General features: G+C 38.8%; 1 protein-coding gene across 1 annotated transcript; it reads left to right on the top strand.

Annotated features, from left to right (window-relative positions):
* The first annotated feature begins 4,620 nt into the window (after positions 1-4,620).
* arhgap1 (Rho GTPase activating protein 1) lies at positions 4,621-15,267 on the top strand. The gene is made up of 13 exons (XM_076287663.1): positions 4,621-4,683; positions 7,079-7,285; positions 8,407-8,499; positions 9,917-10,004; positions 10,141-10,272; positions 10,392-10,478; positions 10,644-10,742; positions 10,942-11,049; positions 12,113-12,189; positions 12,341-12,418; positions 13,653-13,781; positions 14,022-14,125; positions 14,398-15,267. Exons 2-13 carry the CDS (start codon positions 7,138-7,140, stop codon positions 14,566-14,568), a joined length of 1,314 nt encoding a protein of 437 aa, XP_076143778.1. The 5' UTR covers positions 4,621-4,683; positions 7,079-7,137; the 3' UTR covers positions 14,569-15,267.
* Positions 15,268-21,830: the final 6,563 nt, after the last annotated feature.

The raw sequence follows: 21,830 nt of genomic DNA, 5'->3' as shown, positions 1-21,830 counted from the left end.
TCAATCGAGAGATTTGCTCTCATTTTAACTGTTGTAAATTGAATGCACAATTTAGTAAAACGTACACACAATTTACTAAATCGTGTGCATGATTTACTAAACTGAGAGCACAATTTAATAAAATGAGAGCACAATTTAGTAAAACGTGCGCGCACAATTTAGTAAAATGAGCGCACATTCTCTCAATACACAAAAATATCTTGCAATGACACCTCCTGGCTCCGTATGAATGCGCGTATGAAGCCAAAAAGTATCGACTGGCTAGTACCGAAGGTAAATGGCATTATAACAATTTTAGTCTTAACATGAACTAACCTAGTGCACATTTATTAAAGTGAATTTATTAATATAAATCTGTATCTGAACTTTTTTCTAGACTAGCTCTTGTGAAGTATGAACTTGCCAGAGCAGACCTTAAATTGACAGTGGTCAAATGTGCCCGGAAGGCATTTGTCTAATTTCTTGACTGCTGTCAAATTACTGCTCAGATTTTCTATAATATTCAAGTCTGTACAGTGGCGATTCTAGACATTTTTAACAAGGGTGGCCCTAGTGGGGGACTGATTAATTCATTGGGTGGCATGAGGCAAACATCCAGATAAATAGAAACAGGCTCAAAATGTTAAATTAGCACAAATACATTAGGAAAACCATGCACCAAACACCATACTCATCAATTGAAGGACAAAGACCATACCCTCACATATTGTAAAATGTCTTTGTATTTGAATAAAACAAATAAACAAACATATTAAATCTAAGTTGTCTATCAATGGGTTATGCTGAGCTAAAACAAATTCCATCATGGAAAATATATTTTATTATATTATATGGCTATCTATGGCCATCTATTTTTGTAGCTGAAATAATTTGACCTGCTTTTTTTGTCTGAGCTGGCAAAGAGCTATAACAAAGTAATCCAAAATCAACAAACACCTCTCAACTAAATGCTTAAAATACTTTTGTATGAAACAGGAATGAAACACCAATTAAAGACTAACCTTAATCTAATCATAACGTTACATTCATAATGCTACAGACTAGAGATGCACCGATATGGAATTTTAGGGCCGATAACGATAACCGATATTTATTGGTTTGTTGTGGCCGATACCGATACGATAACCGATAATATTACTCTTGAAAAAAAATTGTGAAAAGTGATTTGGGGAAAGCATTTAATAAGCATAATTTTATTGCAGTAATTTTACCTACCACCAAATGATGGACAGAACTCATAATAGTCCTCAATAGTACAGCAGTCAACATAACAGTAGCCTAGCCCTACAGTATGTGTGGCTCCTTTGACGTCAGTGAATTGCGAGTGAGTGGCTAGAGCAGTGGTTTTCAAAGTGGGGGCCGGGGGCCCCTGGGGGGCTGCGAGGGGGTGCCAGGGGGGCCTCAGCAATTTGGAAGGAAAAATAAAAGCAACAAATAAATACATTTGAAAAATTTTAAATATACCTATTACTATGAGGGTTGTTATACAATGGCATTAGAATAATTTGTCGCATATGTGAACATTATATTTTCCATGATAATGACTGGGAATAATAGTAGAGTGATAGCTCTCATATAGCAGAAAGCTCCAAATGCAATTTTTACACACTGTATGCTCAATCGCGAAGTGCTTGTGGCTAAAATAATTATTAGAATTTTACATTTGCCGTAGTATTGTCGATGGGTTTAATAACACATCAAGTGGTCCTTGGCCAGAACCTAGTGGTATTTGGGGGGCCTTGTCGTGGAAAAGATCAAACTCAAATCAAAGTTTCTGAGGTTTAGTTTCAACTGCGGGTAACTGAATAAAGCTGCAACTCCTCAGACTGTACCTTATGTCCGTCTACTCTGTGGGTCTGGGCACTCACCGTTCGCAGTGCTCAGTCCGAGGGGCGGGATAATCAGTTGTCTTTCAAATTCCCTCTGCACGCAATAGGACGCAATAGGATATTTGTTTTCAAGTAGCAGGGAATTCAAGCCAAACCGTTGCAACTCTGCCATCAATCATTATGTTAAGCCCACCAAACGACTCTATACACGATTTCAATGCCTGATTAAGTTTCGATTTCTGGAGCTCACAAGCCAACGGAGAGTTGCTAGACTAGCCCTGGCAGCAAATGTAATAACGGACCTACGTAGGCCTAAATTAGGACTTTAAAAAATATCAGTGCAAATTATCGGCCAGAATTCTGTTATCGGACCGATAATAATATTTTCATTTTTTCACTTATCGGCCAATAATATATCGGCCGCCGATATATCGTGCATCCCTACTACAGACCCCAAGGCTCAATCCCATTTGTCATTCTTCCCCTTCCCTTAGCCTACCCCTTGTCCCTCGAAACAGAGTGGCAATACATAGGGGTGAGAATATTCCCCTTGGATATATAGGACACCATGCACTAGCCTATAGGGGACAACTGGGACGATCAAAACATGTTTTAATTACACATAATTTACAAAGAGACCACACCGAAAGTTAATATTTTGTCACTAGCAATAACTTACATCTGTCTTTTGTCAAATACAGTGGCCTGTGAACCTCCGATTTTCAAACCTTGATTAGGACAGGATTATCATTAAACACTTTTACAAAAGTAGGCCCACAGTTAACACTTAGCCTAATGACCTAGCAAATGTTGGCTGGGCAAGGCAATGGCTGGGCAAGCTAGGTAGCCTACAATAAGCAGGTAGGAAAATTAGTCTAGGATGGAATAGGTAAATAGATATCTTTGCGTGTTAGCACAAGCAGTAGCCTGTATAGGCCTAAACTCACATGCTAAAAACAATAAGTCATGTATAATGGCAAGCGTGTTTGCCACTTTCCTAAGTCTGTCTGACACTTCAAACTAATGCTGCAAATGCCTCAAGAAAGGTCCCGCCTTAGACCGTCATAATGGCCAATTGTAGACTAGGATTTCGGGGTGGCACCTGGGGTGGCCAATCGAATTTCAAGGATGGCCTGTGCCACCCAAAGCCACCCCTCTGGTTCCGTCCCTGAGTCTGTACACTTTCAAATTGTCACTTACTGTCAATTTTCTTGTACATTTAATACCATTTATGTAACTTTTATTTTTTATTCTGTTAACAATACATTGTTTTACACCTGTCAGTTCATAGTCGTGATAGAAATATATGCACCCAATTGAGGCAGTTATAAAGTTTCTTCACCTGGCTAAACAGCAGTGATTCACTTTGAGTAGGCAAGATTGTAGTTTTACAATGTAATAGAGGCAATCAAAAAGAAAACGAGGCTCCTTGCATGACCCACTCCAAATGATTTGGCAATACTTTCACACAAGTGATGGCACCCCTGTCGCGAAACATACCTTAGCCTACCTTGTCAGTATAACTCTTTGGAGATTTTTCACCTCAACACAATTTTCGACTGGGGGGGGGCAAGTCAGGAGAAATGTGCCATTTTCAACAGCAGAGTAAATATAGATAGATAGATACTTTATTGATCCCCAAGGGAAATGCGAGGCTCTAGAGCAGGGGTCGGCAATTACGTTTGGACCCGGGCCAATTTTTTTTCAGACAATGGCATCGCGGGCCATAGCTTTTGTAATGGGGGGGGGGGGGGGGGTTATAGGCCTACTATTTAAATTATTAATTATTATATTATATTAAAATAAACATCATCTAACTTTTAAAATGCATTTAATTTAATTCCATTAAAAACGTTTATTTGCTTATGTGCGCTGTTTTTATGCCGCCTGCTGCATCTCCTGTCGTCTCTCATGAAACAGGCGACTTGCCTAGCAACTTGCCGTAACTAATGTGTAGGCTACAAATATTATTCTTTTGGATGACGTGTAAATGATTAGCTGAACATTGCTATATGCTAGTTATCGATGCAAAATGTCGTTGTCAAAAGCCTTGAAAAGAAAAATTGATTCAGAATGCAGGACCTACAAAGAAGAATGGAAGCAGAGGTATGTGTTGAGCCTGCCTGCATTTCTTAATGCCAAGCCTATTAATTTAACGAAACATAGGCTATTTTTGACCTTGCCCACTGGAAGAGGGAGACAGGACACTGTTGTTTTTTTTTTGCACAAGATTACGCGCACTCGCGTGCCAATACCGTTCCGACCTGTGCGTCATGGATAACTGCAAGGATGTTCCACCTGTTTTGTCACTTTAGTAGGACTATCATCTATACCTCAATAAATGTTTTGAAATTGATGGGATTGCTGTAGGCCTTTTTTTCTTTTTAAAAACATGGGGTTAAAAAAAAAATTCATTCAACAGCAAATTAACGTCATCTCGCGGGCCAGATAGAATCAATGGCGGGCCAAAATTGGCCCGCGGGCCACTATTTGCCGACCCCTGCTCTAGAGGGAGCTCTACAGTCGCCAAAAATATATACCTGCACAATGTAGCCTACCTTTAAACGCTCTTCACAGAGCAATACATCTTATTTGGAACATTTGTGCAGTTTCTTCATTCCGACTTAAAAGCCTGAACACACCAAAGTCGACATCCTTTGCCACTACGAAATACCTTCGGAGGGCACGTGAAGGCAGCATGCGCGCTGGATTTGGACAATGGTTAGTGATTGGTTCTTTAATACAGTGACCGCCTACTCGTTACCGGATGTTTGTGACAGACAGTGGATGTCAAAAAAGAAAGAAAAAAGAAGTGGGAAGTCACTGACGAGATAGCCCTATCACCGGAAATAAGGTAAACTGCGGAGTTGTACACACCTAAACAGATACAACCGTTTTTATAACGAATAGTAAACAAACGTCTAAAATACCCAAATCCGTAGCGTTGATATCAGACAGATAGCTGCTAGCTGTTTAACGTCTTTTTACGTTGGCTAGAACAGTCACGATAACCACTGCAAGCTAGCTTTCAAGCTAACTCGGCTTGCTCATTACATGAACGTAATTAACAGACTAATATCAGTCAACATTATCATATGACTTTTCATAACTATGTGAGCGCAAATGTATTTTGGCATCTAAGTTACTTATATGCGACCACGGCAATGTAGGATTCGTTAGATGGGTATGGGTAACAGTTGGCGCTTCTTGTTGGCTGCAGTGAACCAGCCAAGCAGGGTCAGCTTTAGCTCATTAAGGATGACTGTCGTTAACGTTACTGTTTATTTCCTTCATTATCCTGCTCGACGAGATGCCAGTTCTGGTGGCTTTTGATAGCTTAGTTAGCTGTCATCATATAGCTTAACTCTTTCAGCGGACAAAAGGGCTCAAGAAAATGGCTATGACTGAGCGACGCTCATTTCAATAATCTGTCATTAAAGACATTTTTCGTATGTGATTAGCATCGCGCTCTTGTATTGCATCCTGGTGTCATTAACGTCACATGCATAACGTTGTTATTGAATAGGGAACGAAAGGAAAATAAATAGCATTATGATTTTTCACGGACCCATGCGACCAGCTGTGGTCTTAACATTGGATTTGTGATGATAAGGCAAATTGACATATGCTGTCTGTTTTAATTATCCCAACGTTTGGACAAGGTTCTCATTCCTTTAAACTCGCAAATCAATGCTGTCGTGATCACTAGGCATAGGAGTAGTCCACTTTGTTTTTTTAGACGGAGAATGGCGATCTTATTAACATTATACCCTTTGGCCAGTATAGGCTAATCCAAACATGGATATTTGCGAAATTACAATTGTTGCAAGCATATACTTTATACAAATGGTTGCAAGCATACACACGCTAGGCCTACTATTCGCCTTTTCAAATGTTGTGATGACATAATATTGGTGCATTGCTTGTGAAAAAGAGGTACCGCAAACATTAAAACGTGCATACAGCATCTTGTACCAAGAGTAGTGTAGGCCTACCAGAATAGCTATTCTATTGAATCTGCACTCCAGTCACCCTGGACATGTTCTTTACTATGACTGTGTTGGTTCTTTATCATTAAATATGTGTTAGGATATCTGCGTAGGATATTCACTGAAAATAACCTCGGATTGTGTCGCATTTTAGAATCCTGCCTTAATCCTTTTCTGTCGCATGGTCAGCGACTTCTACAGAATGACTGTGATATTTCAAGAAACGGAATGTCACAGCAGATGTAATTTATCAAGCAGTCTATTAGGCCTACTTGTGGCATCAGATCGGATTACATAAAGGCGACTTACAGATTTTCTCCACTTTAGTTTTAATGTAGCATGAAAGTGTAGGCCTATTTTAATTTTTTAAGCGTTGTCATTTTCAACCAGATTTAGAGTTTGCCAAGCTTTCTTCACTAATCAAAATGTTCTATGATGTGGGAGCAGGAACCCTGTATTGGAAATTTCTGTCGGCGAGTCTTCTTGCACACATAGTCTATGTTGGGTTTGTCTGCATTTTTTTATATGTAGGGTTCAAGCAGGGACCAAGAGTCTGTAGCCCTAGCCTGGCTAACACCAGACACCTGTCATTAATGTTCAGTTTCCGACAAAGGCTTTAAACATGGATACATATGTTTTTAATACTGACACCATTAGTACAGCCGTTGGTCTTTATTTGCAAAAGTCCCTCAGTTGTGCTCATAGGTTGTGCTCCTCTGTCCGTCATTGTATAAAGCCTGTCCCATACTGGATAATCAGTTTTGATTGGGTCTTGAGGTTTCTGATTTGGAAATCATTTTCAGTGAGAGAGAGCATATCCAGTGTACTCTCAGATTCACCTGTTTTCCTTGGCTAGCCCTGTGGTTTTGAAGTCACGGTTCAGTTAAATTTCGGTACAGTAAGCCTGTAGGGAATGCTTACCTAAAATTCACTGACAAAATTGCTGATGCGCAACGGGAATAGTGTTTTGAAAGGTGTCAAAGTTTTTTGACGTAAACTGACATATGGTCCACCACTTCATTATGTTTGTGTGGGGACTCAAATTTGAAACATGGTCCACAAGCACAAAAAACCTGCTGTTGATTACCGTTAGACTGCATAGAGTACATTTAGTACACATCTATATTGAACGTCCTGTACCTAAATGGTTCGGTACGAATATGTGTACCTTTACACCCCTAATGTGTAGCCTACACCTTAAATCAGACTTTGTTTAGTTGATAAAACTATTGACAGAAAATTCCTTTTCCTCTGTGGCAGGGCACTGATAGAGAAGGAATCTGTTGCAAGTGCTACACAGTGACAGCCAGAGGACCGCCATGTCCTCTGCCTCAGAAATTCTGGTCGACTTCCAGGATGACCTTGCTGTAGATGACGCCCCCAGCACTGCCTTAGACCATCTTAAGTTGTCACCCATGGAAGACAAGCAGTGGCCTTCCGATGACCTGGCCAGCATGAGCAAGTCTGGTAAGAGCCTTGGAGGGTGGAGAGAATGGGGTTTCTATGCACCTATTCCAGTTTAGGCTACATTGATAATAATAGTTATAGTGGTATAACAGTACTTTATTGAATACTAGGATAGCAAATGTCTGTCACATAAATACAACTTTTTGCTCTCAGCATAGCTTTGTTCAAATGCGAGAGTATTGAATTAACCACAGAAAAGAGATCTGCCCATTTCAAAGCTGTTACAGAGAACTGGATCTATTTTGGTCCCAGAATTCATTGGTTAAAAAGCATGATTGCATTCTCTCTCTCTCTCTCTCTCTCTCTCTCTCTCTCTCTCTCTCTCTCTCTGTGTGTGTGTGTGCATATGCTGGGCTTAGCCTCAGAGGAATGCACCATGGTAATATCAAAGAGTCCCCTTGCTATTCTCTTCAATGCTTTTTGTAAGGCAAATTCCTGCAAATGCTGCATACATCAAATTAGCCTACTGCATACAAATTGCATTGCAAATCACTGCCACGGTGGATGTCTGTTGTGCAGGCCTATTTTTAAAAAAGAAATCCAACCCTCAGTCTCTTTAAGGGAGGGTGGCTACCATGATATGAAATGCAGTGACATCCGTTTCAGTGAGGCATGTTGTTCTGTTAAGGCATCAAGGCATGTCTTACTGCTTTATGGCTACACTGGAGGAAACAGCAGTGCGTGAAATTCAGCATTGGAGCTGCAAGAGATTATTGGTTTGAATGATTGCATATAGTTGTATGGAAGCCTGAAGGGCACTTTGCGCCAGTGACTAATGGTGTGCGTTTGCTCAGCTCAGCGCACTCCCTCCCTCAGTGATGCTGACAGCTAGATTTCAGCACGTAGTAATCACACTGTCACGAGTTTTCTCGGTTGTAGTAGATGCAGTGAGATTTTTTTAGAAAGAGCCTAGTTATATCACAATCTTGCAGCAATTCTTTTTAGTCACTACATTTTGCTGACTGAAATTAAATGGGAACAGTGAGGGTATTTAACAGAAAATGTCATAGTTATGAAAACATAGAAGGCATTCTACTGACCTACAATAGTTTTCATTGGTATATTTGAAATAACTGTTTTGCCACATTCTTTTCTTTCCTTTCCTTTCTTCCTATTTTCAGAAACAGATATGAAACATTTGGGTCAGGGTTCTCATTTGGCTTGGGATGACCCTTACTATGACATTGCTCGACACCAAATCGTTGAGGTGGCCGGTGAGTTCTATCCTTAGTTGTAGACTGCTGTATTACAATGTGCCGTTTGATGCACTCACTTACAGTAGTGCTGCAAATGATTTCTTTGGTACAAATGGGTAAATGGCCTATTTAGGCCAGGGTGGTTAGGTTTTAGTCCAGAGATGGGTAATGTTTCCTCCATGGTTGTGCTGGACATGATTGTTCTGTTGCATTTGTTACACAGACAGAAACATATTTCAGTGTTTATGAAACTGCTATAATTAAGAAAACAGTTCTTTGCAGGATAATTGGACACAGTTATGTCAAATGTTGGTGTGTGTTTTGTGAAAATCTGCTGTCTGCTTTCTTAAATTACATGATCGATTAGACATAGCAAACTTGGTCAGAATGAAACAAATTTTACTATCCACAATTTGTCAGTACGAAACCATCCTCTGGTAATGTGTGGCTTTGCCTACATGCCTGCTCTGTGACAGTAGCCTATGACAGCAGCAGTGAGGGGTTGCGAAATTCCTTTTTGTCTGAATATTAAACAAGTTTTCTTTAAAAAACAAATGGAATTATATCCAGTAGCCCCTAGAGGCAAAATTGGCATTGATAGAGAAATGTCTGTGCAAACTCAAATCTTTACTTGCGCCTCTAATAATGCTGTACCCTTTTGAAATGGACATTCTGCTGTCATGGACCTTCTTCTGCCTTTTGGGTTGACGCACCTACAGTATGTGACATTTAGCTCATTGGCATTTACAGTAAACACAAGCAGAGTAGGGAAATATCTTTAGCCCATACAGCCTAAAAGTAATAACCAGAAGGGCACTCGGGCAGTGTGCACCTCGCACAACATTATTTAAAGTGACTAGATCTGTAGAGTCACCTTGAGTGGGATCTGTTCCCAAATGTGATGGGCTCTTCCCTGGCACAGGCTACCTTTCCACCAAGTTTAAGACAAATTGGGCTGTTTGATTGTGTGACATAATCCTGCTTGCAGACAGACAAACTTCACAGAAAACATGACCCCCTTGGCAGAGATAAACCAGTCAGTTGTGAGAATACAATATTCAAGTTGAATACAAGCTGAATATTTAAATTTATTGAAACCCATTTCAGTGCCCAAAATGTAAGAATCGCTAGCCTATGTGACCCCACCCAAATAGCACAACCTCTCAATACATTATAGCCTTTAAAAAGGCAGACAAAAGTGGTTTCTAACAATAAAACATCTGTGTATAACTTTCCTTGAGGTGTGGATTTTGTGCACCTTTTATGAAAAGGTAAATGTTTGTAGATCACCATGGGTGAATGATGATCAGTTATTTAAAACAGATCTTCCAGTTTCTACTAATGAGGAGATTGCTAGTGAAATTATGCGTTTAATGATTAAAGCTATATTTTCCTACTTTTCATCTTGTGCTAATCCCATGACTTTTTGTGTTAGGGGATGACAACTTTGGCAGAAAGGTCATAGTGTTCAGTGCCTGCCGGATGCCTCCACACCACCAACTGGACCATCAGAAGTTGCTGATGTAGGTTATAGTCAGTTAGCCTCTTTAAGTCCAAGTTCACCGCAGATCTACTCTTAGTTGGACTATAATGTGCATGTTGTTGTAACTAACTTTAATATGAACAGCCTCAGATATGTTGATCTTTTGCTGACTGCAGGTACCTGAAGCACACTCTGGACCAATATGTGGAGAGTGATTACACCCTCATCTATTTCCACCATGGTCTCACCAGCGAGAACAAGCCTTCCCTCAGCTGGCTCAGGGATGCCTACCGGGAATTTGACAGAAAGTGAGTACATATAAACCTTTGAAAAACCTTTTAGATGTTTCTCACCTGGGTCACCATATGTCTACTTAGTCATCTATGGCATTGGAATTTTGACACAAATTATTTTCTGCTCACTTAAGATACAAGAAGAACATCAAATCCCTGGTCATAGTGCACCCCACCATGTTTGTTAGAACACTCCTCATCTTATTTAAACCTCTAATTAGGTAAGTACCTCTGCACACAATTTTCCTGCAGTGCCTGAATCTGTGATTGTCATTTTTTTATGTTGAGTTAATGCATGTTGGTTTCGAGAACACATACTTTTCAATTAACCTTTGAATTGTTAACTTGTCTGTGTTTTGCTGATGTCTGTTGTGTTTGCTTTTCAGCTTCAAGTTTGGACGCAAGATTAGTTACATCAACTACCTGAGTGAGCTAGATGAATTATTGAAGTGTGAGCAGCTCGTCATTCCATCCCGAGTGAGAGAGTAAGAGCTTTGTGTCTTCTTATAAATCTTTGAATTATGTCAAATTACTATGTTTGGGATATGTTTGTTTCACCTACCTCCACTTCCACAGGATAGATGTAGGAAAAATGTATATATCCATGTATGATTGTTTGTCCATCAACTTTATTTGAACAAAATGATTGGATTGTTACCTCATATAATGCCTCTTGGTTTGCAGATATGATGCAAAGATCCGGCAGGCTTTGAAGCCTTCTGCACAGGTCCCAAAGTCTCCTCCACGCAGTCCACCTCTGCCTAATCAGCAGTTTGGAGTTCCCCTGTCCACGTATGTGCTCTCAGCTCCATCTAACATCATCACTGACTACACACATCATTATATTTATATATTCCATTATTATGGATCATTATTTATGGTATGCATATTAGGCCTGGGATACACTTTGCCAGCTGACAGTCATCGGTGAGTGTTGGCTGGCAGTGTGTCCTGTACAGTATGTTTGGACTAGTTGGACTACCTAAACATAACCTAAACCTACATAACCTAAATTCACTTACATGCACAAGAATGACGTATTAGCTGATAGTTTGTTAAGAAGCAATAAGTGCGAGATTGTAGCAGGCGTCATGACAACAGCTCAAAATCGTGAATCCTGTAATAGGGTCTTCACGACTACTGATTTGTACTAATTGACAAGTATTTCATAGTAGCAGTCGATTAGTCATTATGTACTGGTGCAGCGCTGGTGCTAACATTACTGCTAGTGCTAGCTGTTGGCAGCAGATCTTTCATCTTTACATGGTCATTCATAGCAGACGTGTACTTTAATACAGCTGTCGGCAACTTACATGTCACTGTGTAACAGGTCTGACCAGTAATGTTTCGCGATGTTGCGGTGTATTTTGTAGACAAACATTGACTTGGCTAGAAGTCATTCGCACCAGTGCACCTAAATATTTTTTTGCACTTGCACGGCATTATTTTTACTCGCATGTACATTCACAAACGATAATAAATGATCAGGCACACCAACAAAACACCTTCAATTCCCATCAAATAGCGTACTGCTGGTATAGAGAGTTATTTCCTTTCAACTGCAGAGTCTGTTGGCTGTGGTCTTTTTGTCAGAGATGTAGTTGATGTGAGGTGACACTATAGTTAATAATAATAATAATAATAATAATAATAATAATAATAAACTATGAACACAAGTTGTTGAACAGGACTCTTTTTTGTTTGTACAAGTATTTTGCATTGCTTGGTCTACCTGAAATGTTTTGGTGATTTTTTTTGTTGTTGTTTTTAATATTTAGAATTGCAATAGAGCAGCATATTTAGTAATTTGTTCTAAATGCAGTTAAATGCAGTTAATGCTTTTGTTCTTTCTTAGGCTCAAACTTAGGTCCGCAGATCCTGAAGGCATTCCATTGGTAATGCGAGATACCATTGAGTTCTTAAAGGAACAAGGTCAGCTTCGTTCTCATTATTTTACTCTGCTTGTCGTTTTGTTTCCTTTATTAACTGTATGTGTTGTCTTTGAGAAGGCACTTGAAGAGGCAGTTATTGTAAGCACAGTATACAACACAGAGTTCATTCTTACTCTCATATACCTTATCAGGCCTGGAGATGGAGGGAATATTCCGACGGTCTGCTAATGTCACTCTGGTGAAGACTGTTCAAGAGAAATACAACTCTGGTAAGTTGTCTGATTAGGAAGAAGTTCAGGGCTCCCGGTTTGGAACATGTAGGGACAAGAGTCTCCCGATAGCTTAGATTTATTTACCTTAAAACTCCCTAACTTGCGTCAAGCTAACAGTTTCAGAAGATTGTTTTCTTTCATCCATTACTGAATTCCCACTATGGGAACATGCCAAGCTCTCAGAAAACCAAAGGTGATTCAGAGTTGAAGTTGTCAACGCTTTGATGCAAAGTAACTAATATGGCGACTATTGCTGCCAGTATCAACAGAAACAGCGCGACATGACTGCATTCATTTAAGCCTCTAGTGCCTATCCAGTCATCTATAGCTAGCACTTCCTTTGCAGTAATTGGTTGTATTGGTTGACTCCAGAGGAATGAGTTTCTTCTTTCTTTCCGTATATCCATGCTATATTGCTCTTATATTAAATAGTTCAGTAATGCTTTGTAATGATTGCTTATACATGTTGTGGTCATGTATCAGCAATCATGCCTGTTGCACTTTATTATTACTGTCAGTTTGTTATAGTTGTTTGCACTTCCTTTTGTGCATGCTGTAGGATTCTCTGGTTGTTGCGTTGTGTTTTAGTTCTAATGGTTGTATTGAAGATGGTCAATAAAGCTTGATGGCGGGATCAGGATCGGCGATTAGATGATGATCTATTGTAGATGGTACGACAATGAATAACAGAACACAGGCTAAGTCTCGAACAGTAAAATTGTGCAGAGTCTAACAGTTGTGGTTGTTATTAGAAGCGGCGGCTGAGCCTTCCAACAGAAGATGCTCCTTGGTCGCTTCCTCGATCCATCTCAGAGTCAAAACCTACGATAAAGCCTGTTATACTAAAACATACAAACGAAAATCATGCCAACGGGGCAGGTGCCAACCAGTGTACAAAACCCGGCTCTGGCCGGATGGATACCAGCCCTAATGGCCCATGTTATGTCTGATGTTCCTCGGATGTTCCCAAACATCGGCCTGTCTGACCTTCCTGCTGGTGCACAGGCCTAAGGCACAGTTATGTTATGTACAATAGTATGGACCTCTCCCTGTTGTATACTACACACAGAAGTAACATATGAACACATCAGAATACAGTAAGAATACCCCAGAATTCTACAATGCCTTAAGTCCATATTTGTCCTGTCACTTTACTGAGATGGTCCAGTAATGCCTGCAGTGTCCCAAACCTGGACTAGGCTGTAATGGTGGTTTGTGTGAATGTTTTCAGGTGAGGAAGTAAATTTTGGTCAGATGGAAGATGTCCACTTAGCTGCGGTCATTCTGAAGACATTCCTGAGAGAACTTCCTGAACCCCTGCTCACATACCAGCTGTACAATGACATCATCAACTTCCAAAGCAAGTCATTAACTTTCTCTAACCTACCACATTGTGGCCTGTAGTCAGGATTTACTCAAAAACTAGATCTCACATGTCTGCAAATGCTGTGTTCATCTGTCGTCTATGATCAACAAATACATTTCAGTTAAAACAATTGGAATTGTCTTACAAAACTGAGATGTTCTCAGAATTTACAATCTTTTGAACAGTAACATTTACCTGTATGTGTTATAACTCTGATGTGTGCTTTATCACCAGATGTTGAAGGCACCTCTCAAGTAGGGACCATCCGAAACTTGCTGGCAATGCTCCCACAAGAGAACTACGCTTCCCTGAAGTACCTCAGCCAGTTTCTAGCTGAGGTAAGTTGCATGAAGGAAACTAATTTTCCATAGTGGAATTATTTTGCCACAAAATATTACATGTGTTTTACCTGTACATAGAAAATGGATAGATAGATAGATAGATAGATAGATAGATACTTTATTGATCCCCAAGGGAAAAATTTAAGTACAAATACCTTTAGCTAGAATTGTTGTCCCTTGATGCTCACCCCTTTTACCGTTCACTATATGAGCATGCTTGTGATCATATTTGATATCAGACTACATCAACATGCTTGCTTTTCCTGTAGGTGTCAGCACGGAGTGATGTGAACAAGATGAACAACGCTAACCTGGCCGTGGTGTTTGGGCCCAATCTGCTATGGGGCCAGGATGCTGCCATGACACTCAGTGCCATCGGACCCATCAACAACTTCACAAGAACCCTATTGGACAACCACCAAGAGGTCTTTTCTGCTTAGAACTTTACCCCACCCCATTCCCCCCCTTACTGGCCCATCTATGCTCTTCCTCTATTAGATCCATCTCAGTGTAGCTTCGATGTGACCCTACTCCCCTTCGTACTCTGTGTTGCCAAATGCATGAGTGTTGTGAGAGGCAGAGGACACACGCAAAACAAAGATTCTAAGGGTAAAAGGACGAGTGGTCGGAGAAGATGAGAAGATGCAGGGAATTTTCACCTTGATCTGGACCAACTCAGCAAATTATTTTTTTGAAATATGAAAGGTCAATAATTTTGGTACTGTAAACATGTGGACAATCAGTTGTAGCCCTTTCCCATTGAACTGCCTCAGCTGTTGAGAGCTGCTGTCCTAGACGATATTACGTTGAAGGTACTGAACATTAGAAGTATAATCAGTTTTGTGGGGTGAATAATTGGGGTGTGAAATTCAGCAAATTATTTCACGTTGAGATGACTTTCATAGGGCTTATTTTTCATTCAGGTATGAAACAGTAGTAATGGATCCTCTGAAGAGACTGAAATGTTAGTCAGGGAATTTTTTTCCGTGTCTTATTTTTTCAATTACGGACAATAATAGCTGATGGTTGTCTCACTTAGATACATAGTTTGCATAAAATTATGTACACATATAAAGCACTAAAATTTAAAAACTTGAATGGTTTTTAAATTTATGAATATATTTTATGATACTTGTGTATACATTGTGTATTGCCTTGATACCTTTTCTTTTTGTGAGCTGTATTGACTGTACAACATGGTAAATCAGTCTGGGGGATGTTTGGGTTTGAGATATTTGAAGGGCATGTTATTATCTCTATAGATCATTATAGTCTAATCATCTAGTTATCTTTATAATGCATTTTCCTTTCCAAAACTAATCATGCTAAACAAATCCATCTTCTAGTATTATTTTAAGTTCATGTAAGTTATGTTTTTGTTTTGGTCTTACTCGAGGGTCAATATCAATATCAATATTTTGTAGCTTATTCATTTTATCCAAATTTAACAACTTTACTGCTTCACAGACTATCGGTTCAGTAACCACAGGGGACCATATTATGACATGGGTTAATGTTAATGATCTGGAAAGTACATGCTGATTTGAGATGCACAAGGGCTGCAGAGCATCAGTAAACGCATTCAAAGATTTATGCTCTGATTATTCCCACTTGATTAGTCCTACTTCCCACTGCTGTCAAATCCACTTGCAAAGCATGTCTGGGGCTGCTATACTGCCCCTTGTGTATCCAGCTATTTCAAAAGTTCAATATATTTACATATAGGATGGTATATCACATCATCCTCATGACTGTTTGTCCACAAATTAACAAAGTTTTAAGGCCGTGGCATTGGGCAGCCTGATGGCTCACTGCTTGTACTCTCTTAAAACATTAACTCTACTATTTTTTCTAACAGTAGATGTAGCATGTTTATATAACTACAGACTGTAATGATACTGCCAATCTGTAAAAGCAGTTCGGACCAAAATGACTTTTGATTATAAATGATTTGAATGATGTGCATCCCAAATCTTATATGCATACAGATTAATCAAAGCATTCCAAAAATTGACTTCAGAAAGGGTATATCTTTAGCATATCTTAGCATCTACCTGCAAGATGTTTGTTTAGTGCTGATCACCCTCCGTGTCACTGCAGCAAGTTCACCCCTTTGCCCCATTATATCCACATCATTAATCAGCTTCATCAGCTCTCCAGCCACCATATTGCGAGGCAGTGGTCTAGAATAAACGTGAGCCTGTGAGCACTGGGCCGAGTTTTCCTTGGCCTGTGATATGACTGTGGCACCCTAGAAGATACCTCCTATGTTCCCTACCCAATGCAATAGAGATATTATTGTGCAATCACCATTCTTGTCCTGTGTTTGAACTTGTGCTTTGTTGTGTTGTGGTGTTCTCCAAAGATGTAGATTCCTCCTAACCCCAGTCTGTGAAGGTGTAGTCCTTGCTCCTGGAACAGAACTGTAGTTTTAGTCAGTGAGGACAAAGATCTCAACATTTATTTAATTGATGGTGTGTTAAGAGTATCTTACCTAAACACTACAGGAACACACAATACCTAAATCCTCTGAGTGTACAAAACACAAGATGTGTGCATCCAGCTTGAGATTCATATTTCCGTACAAAAGATACATTTTCTTGTGTCAGTCTGTGGATGGAGTGTTTCTATTGCTTGTCAGGCAAAGGCATTTAAAGTGGTTTCCCTCCCTTCAAGTTGTATTTGGAGTTTCACAATCTTTGTCTTCAATAAACTTAGAACAGTGCAAATTGAAAGAGTTTGCATCGTGTTGCACCTTGTCAGGTAGTAGATATTTAAAAAGCCAGATGAACTGTTTTCATGAAAGTGTTGTATGTCTCTTATTCAAGTGAACATTGTTTTCAGTGTATGAACTCATGTCTGTACATCAGTGGCTTATGTTGTTTTCTAGCTCATCAACCTTTGTGTGTGTGTGTGCCTTAAAAAAGGACAGGACATTATTTTAGCCATCAAAAAAATCAACTGATCCAGTACCGTGGAATTTTGTGCCATTTGGTTTTTTACTGTAATTCCAACATCTGTTTACCTGTGATGTGGACAATTTTCTGCTTGGGGAAAAAAGTGTTTCTTTATGCAAAGATCTTTGTTTGCATCAAGGCTATTCAATTATAATGTTTGGCTTTTGAAATTCTAGTTTTGTACATCATCTGTGGTAAGTGAATTCAAAGATAAATAAAGTATAAAAGGTGAAAAACTGATTGTATTTTTTCTTACTGACTTTTACCATCTGATTAGCATTATAGATTATAAGACCATTTGCCAGAAGAAATAGAAATACCTTCATAGCATGGCCCAGTTACTTGCTTAATTTATTTCTTACAGAGTATAGATAACTTAAAAAAAATGAACATCGAATTTGAGGGAAGTATTTAGTAGAAGAAAAAACAGTTGTTAGGACTGTGTATGGAGCCCCTGTAAGAACATTTGTCCAGAAATGTGTATGCACACCAGAAACTTACAAGGGTTTTGAGTTTCTGGTAGACATCTGAAACTTTCTGGTGCATACCAAGAATGCTTTGCATATGTCCCTTCAGGAATTTTGTGGCTGTATGATATGATTTTGCAGAGAAAATTACTTCAATTTTGATACACAAAACAAATGAAGATCCAGTCAGGCAATGGTAAGAAAACATTAAAACAGTTTTATTTATCATGATGTGAATAAAAGGAGACAGCATGCCTTCACATAAAGATACACCAGCTGCTCTAAAGCTGTTCAGTCAGGGTTTCAGTATCCTTCCAGGTTGCCAAGAGATGGTGTTAGTTAGTCCATCTTACATGGACCACACTGATTCAGACCCTGATTACTGCTATCCTGGTGAGCAGATCGCAGGGGCTGCACCCATGCAGAACTGTGACACACTGCAGAAAGAATAGGGACAAAGCCCATGTAGTGCTTCCTTTTCCTAGATAGAAATGAAGTTTCAGCTAACATTAGTAAAATGTTTTCTAATGACATTAATATTATATACTGCTCAAAAAAATTAAGGGAACACTTACAGTTTTCCACAATTGTTAAAACACATTTTTTGAAACCTTCCACCCATTTCTCCATTCTCATTCACAGAATGTCTGACAGTTCTTGCAAAATAAAGCAATTGCTTCAAAAGTTTTACTTGTGCTCAGAACCAAACAGTGTCAGAGTACCGATCCAGTGATTGAAATGTTCCCTTAATTTTTTGAGCAGTATATATTATAGGAATCAGTACACTTCTACAAAGTAATATCAATTAATTAGAAATACATAATGTAAAATAATCATCCCCACAAACTCAGTGACTAGAAGATGACTGGTGCGGGAGGTCACCAAGACACCTATGACAACTCTGAATAGAAGGAGTTAAAAGCTTCAGCAGCTGAGATGGAAGATACTTTGCATGCAACGACTTTTGCCCATGGTTCTTCACCAATCAAAGATTCACGGGAGGGAAAAGCTCATACTAAATCTTGACAAGAGTTCACCCAAGACATGTGGACGACTTCAAGCTCAAAAGAAGTACAAGTAGGTCAGAAGAAGGCTGTTGGCATTATGCTGTGGGAATGCTTCTTGGTAGCACGCTCTGGAAGGCATCCACTGTCTAAGCACAGGAGTCCCTTTGACCGGCAAAGCTACACATTATGTAAGTTCACACAACAGATGTTCCTATAGGGGTGAGATCCAAAAAACAAGTAACATTAAGGGAACATTCCTTATAGGTTCGCTAAAGGTTACACAAAATGGAATGGCTTGCTATATCTGCTATTCAGCTGTAAATGCATATTCTGGTTTTACTCAAAACTGCATCAATTAGCATTTTCACTTTCATTTAACTTTTTAAAGTTCAGATCAGAGTACAGGAACTTTCATGCAGTATTCCATGACTTCCTGTTTCACTGAGGTAAATATGAGGCAACACAAAGGCTTAATTTAGTCAGTTTTCAACATGGGAAAGACAGAGAACACACAAATCAAATAAGTTTGTTGACTTTATTTTTTATTAGCACCATTTATACCATTCAGACATGCAATATAAGTGTGTTGACTTGCTTAAGTCAAGGAATGACTGTATAAAAACAGCTACTTGAAAATGTGCATATAAGGCAATCATTGAAAAGTCCCCATGTTTACTTTTCCCCCACATAGTGAGGATTGAAAGAGGGGCAAAATATCCAAGAATCACTGTAGAAGATGTACAGCAAAAGTAGCCTCATGAGATCACCCAGTCTTCAAGACATGTCAACAGATTAGTGGAAATGCCTTTACTATCACCAGTGGTCAGTTAGCTAACCACTGGTACATTGACTGGTATTTTTTGGTCAGATGAGAACATTGTGCTCTTTGGCAACAAACATGGGTGGTCTGTTTCTTATACAAAGACACTAGGAACATTGTCATGTCATCACGGACTCCTTGCAATAGAGATATATTTCGTTAAAATTCAAATTCCATGTTCTATACTTTTAACCAAGATAATGTAAGAGATGATTAACAAGTACTATTTTATTGGAAATTCATGGCAAACAATTAATGGCAAAATTATCAAAATAATACACCTAAAATCCAATAATCACATACATTTATACATTTGTTTTAAAAATACTGTTGGCAGAGACTTCATTTGATATTCAGTTTTTGTGTATGCTGAGTTGTAGAAATAGAAATGGCTAAATAGCACCAGACACCTTAACAATTTTTTCATCCTAACAAAAAACACTAACGCAGAAAAATGAAGGCATGCAAAATTGAAATAAATAAGAAGTACACTTTGGAAATGTGGCCTATGGCATTGTGCTTCCAAAGAAAGCAGTAATGGAGTTGACCCCTGAACATACAGTACATATGGTTACGCTCCTTTGCCTATGGAGCTAAATTTGTCTCAATAATATTTGTATATGCGCAGAGGGGGATCCACAAATATTTCTTGATTTGCATGTGTGTTTTGATATCTACAAATAAAAAAATCATATTTGTAACTCGTATATTGATTTTTACAAACATAGATGTGAATTTGTAAATAAAATGCCATTTGTAAAACCGAAAATTTTATTTGTGAAATGTGATTCTGCATTTGTGGATCACCAGCACACACATTCTTCGCTTTCCAAAGTTACGTGTTTTTAAAACGTTCTTCACATGAAAGTCACACAAATCCACACGTAAATAGGCCTACTTTAATTCACCGGCACACAGAAATCGCAATCCAGTAGATGGCGACATCCACAAATATTTCTTGACTTGCATTCGTGTTTTGACATCCACAAATAAAAAAATCATATTTGTAACTTGTAAATTGGTTTTCACAATTATAGATGTGTATTTGTAAATGAAATGGCATTTGTAAAACTGAAAATTGCCTTTGTGAAATCTAATTTTGCATTTGTGGATCACCAGCACACACAGTTTTCGTTTTCGCATTTGTGGATCAGCATTTGTGGATCACATATTTTTGAGACAAACTTTGCGGCAGAGAAGCCACCCAGATCCACAAGTAACCTGCTGACACTTTCTAATCCAGTAGATGGCAGTGTTGTTCTATGGGACTCATAACCGCGAACCTAGTTCTTAAATCTAATAAGATTATGCCTTTTACAACAAGCTTTTTGATGGAAAAGTGGTGTTTAATTTCCATAATCTTTGTTTAGTAAACGCATAAAACCGTGAGTTTGCAAGCGAAATCAAGAATTACGATCTTTGAGTTTGTTTATAGTTACCTAGCAACCTTTCACACTGTCAGTTCTTGCAGTTCATTACCGAGTAAAAAAAAAAACAACAGCTGGCAACATTAAAACAGCTGTTCAGGTGGGCTCATAGAATTGGAACTGTATATGAATTATGAAATGTTGCGCTGAGCCTGGATTTGAACCAACAATCCTTGGGGTCAGAGCTCACTCCTCTAACCACAGTGCTACCACATTTCTTGTAGGCCTACATTACAAACTGACGGTTTTATGCGTTTTTTTTTACTCGGTAATGAACTGCAAGAACTGACCGTGTGAAAGGCCCAATTGATCTTTTTCCAAGTTTACACTGAATAAAGACAGGTAAATAGGCTTATTATTTAGACAGAAGTAGCTATTGCACTGGTAAATAGATCACATAAATTCCCATTGAGAGACTGTATAGCCTACTGATACGCTAGCTAGCAGGCAAACTAACTTAGCTCACGTTATATTATCACCATTTTTTCTTTTTTCTACCTGTAGGCTATACGTTAACCCTTTGTTCACGGCCTGCTTAAACACAGCGCATAAGATAGGCTATCAATCACTAACTAGAAAAGCATTTCCTGAAGGAAATATAGTGCATGAAAATGCAAAAATATGATGTAAAATATCATACAGAGTAAATACAAACTATATTGGTTGCTAGGTAGATGAGGTTTAATATAGTTGGAATGACTGAACAGTTAAATAGGTGGATAGTTGACGATAACTGACAGTTGGAATGGCTCTAATGTTTGCTAGCAGTTATGCTAACATTGTTAACAAAGATAATAATGTTAACCAAGTTACTTAACTTAGTTAATTTAGCTAATGTTTTCTAGCAGTTTTTAAAAAAAATGCAACTATGCAAACGATGTGACTTAGCTAACTTAGCTTATCATTTTTAGTAGTTATGTTAACTATACTAACTAGCATGTTAACTATGCTAACCATGTGACTTAGCTAACTTAGCTTATCATTTTTAGTAGTTATGCTAACTATGCTAACTAGCATGTTAACA

This window comes from Alosa pseudoharengus, unplaced genomic scaffold (genome assembly GCF_046254945.1).
Source record: "Alosa pseudoharengus isolate Yale_2024_CS ecotype anadromous, Long Island Sound unplaced genomic scaffold, YU_APseudo_1.1 YU_APseudo_1.1_scf_16, whole genome shotgun sequence".
Taxonomy (NCBI): domain Eukaryota; kingdom Metazoa; phylum Chordata; class Actinopteri; order Clupeiformes; family Clupeidae; genus Alosa; species Alosa pseudoharengus.
Note: the sequence above shows the minus strand (reverse complement) of the source record. Positions and strands in the feature narration are given on the sequence as shown.

Excerpts from the sequence above, each read along its gene's own strand:
- arhgap1 (XM_076287663.1), top strand. The coding sequence starts at position 7,138 with ATGTCCTCTGCCTCAGAAATTCTGGTCGACTTCCAGGATGACCTTGCT. Across the intron at positions 7,286-8,406 it reads GGCCAGCATGAGCAAGTCTG|AAACAGATATGAAACATTTG; the intron begins GTAAGAGCCTTG and ends TCCTATTTTCAG. Across the intron at positions 12,190-12,340 it reads TGAGTTCTTAAAGGAACAAG|GCCTGGAGATGGAGGGAATA; the intron begins GTCAGCTTCGTT and ends ATACCTTATCAG.